Source organism: Bos grunniens, chromosome 1 (assembly GCF_055505025.1).
Source record: "Bos grunniens cultivar Pamir isolate PY7600 chromosome 1, Bosgru_T2T1.0, whole genome shotgun sequence".
In the NCBI taxonomy this organism is placed as follows: Eukaryota; Metazoa; Chordata; class Mammalia; order Artiodactyla; family Bovidae; genus Bos; species Bos grunniens.
In genome coordinates, this window is record NC_141165.1 from 33,536,627 (window position 1) to 33,545,243 (window position 8,617).

The 8,617-nt window shown below is 35.3% G+C and overlaps 1 protein-coding gene across 1 annotated transcript; it reads left to right on the top strand.

Moving 5' to 3' along the window:
• Positions 1-7,606: 7,606 nt before the first annotated feature.
• On the top strand, positions 7,607-8,100 carry LOC147379251 (histone H2B type 1-C/E/F/G/I-like). The gene has a single exon (XM_086414171.1). It carries the CDS (start codon positions 7,650-7,652, stop codon positions 8,028-8,030), a length of 381 nt encoding a protein of 126 aa, XP_086270297.1. The 5' UTR covers positions 7,607-7,649; the 3' UTR covers positions 8,031-8,100.
• The last annotated feature ends 517 nt before the right edge of the window (positions 8,101-8,617 follow it).

Sequence of the window (8,617 nt, forward strand, 5' to 3'; positions counted from 1 at the left end):
TTGGTATCTTGAGAGGGGTTGAATTGAATTGGTAGATTGCCTTGCCCCCTTGTCATGTATTTTATGGCATTTAACAATATTAATTTTATCATACATGAGCATGATTATCTTTCCATTTGTTTGTATCATCTTCAATTTCTTTCATCTGTGGTTTATAGTATTCCAAGTATAGATCTTTTAGCTTCTTGGTTAGATTTATACCTAGATATTTTATTCTTTTTGATGCAATTATAAATGATATTATTTTCTTAATTTTTCTTTCTTTAGTTTGTTGTCAGTTTATAGAAGCACAACAGATTTCTGTACAATAATTTTGTATCTTGCAACTTTACTCAATTCATTGATGAGGTGCAATAGGTTTTTAGTGGCATTTTTAGGATTTTCTATGTATAGTATATCATTTACAAGGTGATGATTTTTCTTCATTTCTGATTTAGATTAATTTACTTCTTTATCTTTCTGATTGATGTGGCTTGGACTTTCAATACTATGATGACTAAAACATAGTGAGAGTAGGATCCTGGTCTTGTTCCTGATAACAGAAGACATGATTTCAGCTTTTTATCATTGGCTATGCTGGTAGTTGGGACTTCCCCAATGGCTCAGCCATGAAGAATCTGCCTGCAGTGTAGGAGACACAGGAGATGTGGGTTTAATCCCTGGGTCAGGAAGATACCCTAGAGAAGGAAATGGCAACCCACTCCAATACTCTTGCCTGAAAAATCGCATGGACAGAGGAGTCTCACTGGCTATAGTCCTTAAGGTCTCAAAGAGTCAAACATGACTGAGCAACTGAGCACGTACTTAATGGTAATTGTGGGTGTGTCATATGTGGCCTTTATTATGCTGAGGCATGTTCTTTCTATAGATACTTCATTGAGCGTTTTTTATCATAAATGGATGATAAATTTTATCCAAAGCTTTTCCTGATATATTGATATGATCATATAACTTTTATTCTTCAATTTTTAATGGAATGTATCATATTAATTGATTTGTGGATATTGAACTATCCTTGCTTCCCTGGAAATAAATCTCACTTGACAATGGTGTATGATCCTTTTAATGTATTATTGAATTAAGTTTGCTAATATTTTCTTGAGCATTTTTGAATCTATGTTCATCAGTGATATTGGTCTGTCATTTTTTTTGTGTGTGTGAAATGTTTGTGTGATTTTGGTATCAGGATGATGTTGTCCTTAAGAATTCAGAAGTGTTTTCTTATCTTCAATTTTTTGAAATAATTTGAGAAGGATAGGTGTGTACTTTAAACTTTTGGTAGAATTCACCTATGAAGTCCTCTGGTTCTGGACTTTGTTGTTGGAAAATTTTGATTACTGATTCAATTTTATTACTACTAACCATGTCTGTTCATATTTTCTGTTTCTTCCTGATTCAATCTTAGGATATTGTACATTTCTAGGAATTATCTGTTTCTTCTAGGTTGTCCACTGGCATATCATTTAGCCTTCATATGTTTGTGTCTTCTGTAGTTTGTTTTCTTGTAGTTGATTGTCATACAACATTGTGGTCAGAAAAGATGCTTGATGTGATTTTAACCATCTTAAATTTACTGAGACTTGTGACTTAGCATGTGATCTATCCTATAGAATGCTCCATGTACATCTGAGAAGAATATATTCTAGTGCTTTTTTATGGAATGTTCTAGATATATCTAGTAAGTGCACCTTGTCTAATATGTTTTTAAGGCCAGCATTTTCTTATTGATTTTCTCTCTGGATGATCTGTCCATTGATATAAATGGAGTGATTTTCTACATTATCTTATTATCAGTTTCTTCCTTTATTATTATTTGCTGTATCTATTTCATTGCTTCTACATAAGGAACATGTATATATTTTATTGTTTTATATTCTTGTTGAATTGGTCTTCTTGTGTGATCACTTCACCACACAAAGAAGTGATGCCCTTCTTGTCTTTTTTATGGTTTTTGTTTTAAAGACTATTTGGTCTGAGGTTAATATTGTCACCCCAGCTTGTTTCATTTCTATTTTCATAAACACTTTTTTCCATTCCCTTACTTTCAGTCTGTGTATGTCTTTTAAGTTTGAAATAAATCCCTTGTAGTTGGCATATATGTGGGTCTTGCTTCCTTTTATCTGTTTAGCCACTTTATGTCCTTTGACTCATTTACTCCATTTACATTTAAAGTAATTCTTGATATGTATATACTTATTGCCATTTTGTTAACTGTTTTTGAAGTTCTTTTGTGTTTCTCTCTGCTTCTATTGTTCTCTTTGTGATTTGATGACTATCTTCAGTGTTAATGTTTCAATTCCTTTCCCTTTTGTGTATGTGTGTACCTATTTGAGATTTTTGGCTGGTGGTTACCATGAGATTTATATATAAAACAACTACTACAAAAAATACATGTATACATATATACATGCATAAATAAGATTATTTTAAGTTGATGATCTCTTGAGTTTAAATATATTCTATCTACTCTGCATTTTCACTCCCCCACCCACCACATTTAATATTTTTGACATATTTAAATCAGTTGTGTCTGTGTGTTTCCTTTTACTACATACTGTAGATATGGATGATTTAACTACTGTTATTGGGAGAGTTCCTACTAGCTTTACAAATGGTTAATCTACCGTCTTTACTGTACATTTGCCTTTACCAATGAGGTTTTTTTCTTTTGTAATATTCATACTTCTAACTTGGCCTTTTTTCCATAGAGTAGTCCTTTTAACATTTCTTATAAAGTTATTTTATTGGAGCTGAACTCTTTCAGTAGACAGTAACTGTCTTAAAATGCTAAAGAGTAAAGCTCTTTATCTCTCCTTCAGATCTAAATGATAGCCTGGCTGGATAAAGTATTCTTGATTGTAAGTGTTTTTCCTTATCATTTTGAATATATGATGCCACTCCACTTTGGTCTGCAAAGTTTCTGCTGAAAAATCAGCTGACAGTCTTAGTCTTAAGGGGATTCCCTTGAACGTAACTATTTTTTTTTTTCTTTATAGCTTTTAAGATTCTCTTTTTATTTTTAATTATTCCATTTTATTTATTATGTGTCTAAGTTTAGACTTTATTGGGTTCATTTTGTTTGGAACTCTGTGTGCTTCCTAGACCTGGATGCCTGTTTCCTGTTCTGGATTAGGGAAGTTTTTAGCTATTATTTCTTCAGATAAGTTCTCTGTTCCATTTTATCTCTTCTTCTGAGACCTCTATAGAAGAAGTTTCGATATGCTCAATGTTTTTCAAGAAGTTTGTTAAAACTATCCTCATTTTAAAGAAATCAGTATGGTTTAATGAAGATAGAAATATTTTTTTTTCCTCTCCTATGAATAACATAAAGCCAGCTTTCCAAGTTGGCTGGTTTCTCTGTTCTATGTAGTCATTCTGGAACTCAGATTTTTATTTTTTCTCCACAAGCCCTAAGATATTGTTCATACCTGTGTAGTTAAAGCTGAGTTGCAAGAAGGGAAAAGAGAATGTGGTGGAAGATGGTCTCATGACTACTGTCCTCTGAGGCCCTGAGCTCTGGGAAGTTCTTTGCCCATTATCCTCCATGGCCACAACACACTTCCTGTTTGTGCATATCCTCATTTTGTTTTTAGTTGCATTTTCTTTTTTAATGTTCAGCTTGGTGATTTCCAATACTCTGTCTTCCAGTGTGCTGATTCATTCCTCTGTATCATCTAATCAACTGTTGATTCCCTTTAGAATATTTTTAAGTTTAGTTTATTATATTCTTCATCCATGATTCTTCTTTATATTTTCTCTTTGTTAAACTTCTCACTGTGTTCATCTATTCTTTGAGTTTGTTGAGATCATTATGATCATTAGCTTGGACTTTGTAGAGGATAAATTTCTTATCTCTGCTTAGTTCTTCTTCTGGGGTTTTCTCTTGTTCCTTCATATTCCTCGGTCATATTTGGCTCATATTCCTCTGTCACCTAATTTTTCCTAATTCTTTATTTTTATTTCTTTATTTTAGATAGGTCAGTTAGTTTCCTCAGCCTTTCATAAGTGGTCTAATATAGGATATGTTATATAAGGCCCAGCAGCACCTTGCCCTCTGGTCATCAGAGCTATGTGCCAGGGCCAGGTCTCAGGAAACTTGGCTGCAGGTTTGGTGCTGGTCCGCTAGTGTGTAGGGTTGGTTCCCAGGGCCCCAGAGTGCTAGGACTGGTGCTGACTGGCTGGTGGGCAGGCAAGTACTACACTAATAGTCTAGAGGGAGGACTCAGAAATGGTGATTTCCAGCTCCAGTGTACTTGTAGTAGAACAAATTCCATTAAAAAAAAAAAAAAGGCTGCTGCTAATATCTACATTCCCAGGGGTCTTGCTTACCTCCTGCCTCTCTAAGAGGCTCACCAAGATCAGCAAGTGTGTCTGATTTAGGCTTCTTTCAAATAGCTGCTTCTGTGCTAGGTCATGGAGTGTGTGAAATTTTGTGTGAACCCGTTAAGAGTGGAGTCTCTGTTTCTTATAACCCTCTGTCTCTCCTATATGCAAGCCTTACTGATCTTCAAAACAAAATATTCTTGGAGCTTGTCTTCCTCATACAGCCCCTAGACTGGGGAGCTAAATCTTGGCCTCAGACCCCTTGTTCCCTGGGATGAACCTCTGCAATTGTGATTATTCTCCAGTTTGTGGGTTGCCTACCCCCACTTTTGTGTCTGAATTATACTTGTGTATGTCCCTTTTGGGCTTCCCTGGTGGCTCAGCTGGTAAAGAATCTGCCTGCAATGTGGGAGACCTGCATTCGATCCCTGGGTTGGGAAGACCCCCTTGAAGAAGGGAAAGGCTACCCACTCCAGTATTCTAGCCTGGAGAATTCCATGGACTGTATAATCCACGGGATCGCAAAGAGTCGGACATGACTGAGTGACTTTCACTTCTTCCATGTCCCTTTTACTTGACTTCTTACAGATTATTATTTATATCTTCAGATTTGGAAGCTCTTTTCTGCTACTCTTCGGTTCATTGTCATCAATACTTTCTCTGTAAACTTTTGGTGTGCCTGTTGGAGGAGGTGTGCTCAGGATCTTCCTGCTCTGCCATTTTGTCCCCACCCTGGTTAAGCTTACTTTTTAAATTCAAGACTCTCCATGCAAACATTTTAATAATGTTTTAAACTATTTTAAGGATTAATAGAAACTATTATGTTATAGACATTTACCATAGAGAGCAATCTAATAAAGATTTTTTTTAAATACCACTTTTTTTTTTGAGAGAGAGAGGCATGATAAACAAATCAACTTTCTCCATATATACCTAAAATCTATGTATTCATTCTAAGTTTATAACACATAAATGTTTCAATTCCAGCACAAGTTCACAAATTAGCTACATTAAAAATTGTTCCAATATGTTATTTGTGTCGATTTCTTTTCTGTTTTTGCTTTTGTTTTGTTTTACTTTATTTTGTAGAAACAGCTTTGAATATTGCTTCTTTTTCAGATACATCAAAAGTAATACTGAAATGTTTTTCCCTGAAGACCTGTAGTCTTTTGTGCTGATGATATTAAACACAAGCAGATCTTCACAGGCAAGTCATTCACTATTTACACATATGCAGTTCTATATTTTTCTAGAGAGTCCCTAAATCTTGATTCTCTCATCTGAGAAGTCAATACCATTATGTTACTATATTGAAAGAAAGAAAAAGACTATATCTGAAAGAAAAGCTATTCATTTACGAACTTGAATCAGATTTATGAGAATAGATGAATTTTACTTACTAAGATTGTGCTTTGTCTACAAGCTGAAATGAGTCTTAATTTCTCTTGGTGGTGGTTTATTTATTAAGTCATGTCTGACGCTTGGGACTCCATGTACTGTAGCCTGCCAGGCTCCTCCATCCATGGGATTTTCCAGACAAGAATACTGGAGTGGGTTGCCATTTCCTTCTACATAGTTTCTCTTATACTATAACAAAATAATAAAATATAAGAATAATCCTAACATAAAGCTCATTAAAAATAAATTTTACATCATCAAAGTTCAGTAGTTTAAGTCCAGCATCCTTCTTTTTCATGTCCCTCTCACTAAAATTCTATACATAGCTAACACATCTTTCAAGATGTATAAAATTCCTACTTTACTACATTCATTCCTGAACTTCAGTGTTATGTGTTTTCTTTCAATTTAAGTGATTCTAATCCAATTTTAAGTATGTGTTTGGACATTTTGATTGAAAACTTTGCACAAAGGATTCTCATTTTTATCGTTAACTTTTTTCATTATATTTCCCTAGAGTCATTAAATATATCATTAATGTTTTCTAAATAATATACTCCACTTTCATGTCATGAAGTCATCAAGATTTTGACTCAATTTAATTATTTTTCCATTCTAGTAAAAGTCATGACTCGATGTTTATAGATACACTCATAAAAATTTAGCATTTACAAGCTAGTATTGTTTGGTAGACTTTTGACAGCTGTTTTTCATTTGTTGATTCCATTATTTTCTCACAAATATTCAGTTGAAAATAAAATTGAAACAAAAATTATTAATAACGAGGTTTCACCAAAATTATCTCAATTATTCTACTTATTCAAGTTACATCTATAAATGTCATCTCCAAATGTAGCTGTTTCCATACCCTTAAATATGACATCATGTGAATGAAATCATGGAGTCCAAATGCAACTTCTCTACCCTATTATTATCTATAAGGCTTATTTTTTTAATAGTAAAATTTATGAATTCAGAGCATTGTAGGATTTTAGTTTTCATGTGTTATTTATACTCTAAACAAATACCTACCATTTGCAACATACACCTGCTACATTTACATGTCATTCTACATACAATTGTTTCTCAAACTTATAATTGGAAATTATCCAACTTTTCCTTTGTGTTTTAATTTAATAATACATATCAATATACATGACCAAAGTGGAATAAATCATGGAAAAAAAAGAGACTGCAAATAGGAAATTAAGGAAGGAAAAAAGGGAGGAAGAAACAAAGGAAGGATGTACTAACTTCATATCCGATCATATGGAACTTACATTATATTTCAAAAACTATATTTGTAAGAAGGATAAAATGTAACTTTGGGTGAAATTTTAGTACAAACTATTAAATAAAAATTGGAAAATCTAGGGTAGGATGAGTTAGAGTAAACAGGTGTTTTGAACTGTACTTTTAATAATCATCTCATGTCACATTATTTTGAAGTTTAACAAACATATTTTCAAGGGTTTATAATCATGCTGGAATTAGAATAAGTAATCAGTTCAGTTCAGTCACTCAGTCGTGTCCGATTCTTTGTGATCCCATGAACTGCAGCTCGCCAGGCCTCCATATCTGTCATCAACTCCCGGAGTTCACCTAAACCTATGTCCATCGAGTCGGTGATGCCATCCAACCATCTTATACTCTGTCATTCCCTTCTCCTCCTGCCCTCAATCTTTCCCAATCAGGGTCTTTTCAAATGAGTCAGCTCTTCACATCAGATGGCCAAAGTATTGGAGTTTCAGCTTCAACATCAGTCCTTCCAATGAACACCCAGGACTGATCTCCATTAGGATGGACTGGTTGGATCTCCTTGCAGTCCAAGGGACTCTCAAGAGTCTTCTCCAACACCACAGTTTAAAAGCATCAATTTGATTATTCAGTTTTCTCTGTCAGTTTATTTTGTCTGTCATTCTTCTATCATGCCTGAGCCGGCTAAATCTGCTCCTGCTCCGAAGAAGGGCTCTAAGAAGGCGGTGACCAAGGCACAGAAGAAGGATGGGAAGAAGCGCAAGCGCAGCCGCAAGGAGAGCTACTCCGTGTACGTGTACAAGGTGCTGAAGCAGGTACACCCGGACACTGGCATCTTGTCCAAAGCCATGGGCATCATGAACTCCTTTGTCAACGATATTTTTGAGCGTATCGCAGGCAAGGCATCGCGCCTGGCGCATTACAACAAGCGCTCAACCATCACATCCAGGGAGATCCAGACCGCCGTGCGCCTTCTGTTGCCTGGGGAGCTGGCCAAGCATGCCGTGTCTGAGGGCACCAAGGCTGTCACCAAATACACCAGTTCCAAGTAAATGTTTTTAGGAGCTGTCAAACCCAAAGGCTCTTTTCAGAGCCAAGAAAAAAATAAATAAATAAATAAAAGTATCAATTTTTCAGTTCTCAGCTTTCTTTATAGTCCAACTCTCACATGCATACATGACCACTGGAAAAACCAAAGCCTTGACTAGACGGGCCTTTTTTGGCAAAGTAATGTCTCTGCTTTTTAATATGCTGTCTAAGTCTGTCGTAACTTTCCTTCCAAGGAATAAGCATCTTTAATTTCATGGCTGCATCACCATCTGCAGTGATTTTGGAGCCCAGAAAAATAAAGTCAGCCACGGTTTCCACTGTTTCCCCATCTATTTCCCATGAAACGATGGGACCGGATGCCATGATCTTCGTTTTCTCAATGTTGAGCTTTAAGCCTACTTTTTCACTCTCTTCTTTCACTTTCATCAAGAGGCTCTTTAGTTCTTCTTCACTTTCTGCCATAAGGGTGGTGTCATCTGCATATCTGAGGTTATTGATATTTTTCTTGGCAATCTTGATTCCAGTTTGTACTTCCTACAGCCCAGCATTTCTCATGATGTACTCTGAATATAAGTTAAATAAGCAGAGT

Bases quoted from the DNA above. Each gene is read 5' to 3' on its own strand.
- LOC147379251 (XM_086414171.1), top strand. From the start codon at position 7,650: ATGCCTGAGCCGGCTAAATCTGCTCCTGCTCCGAAGAAGGGCTCTAAG.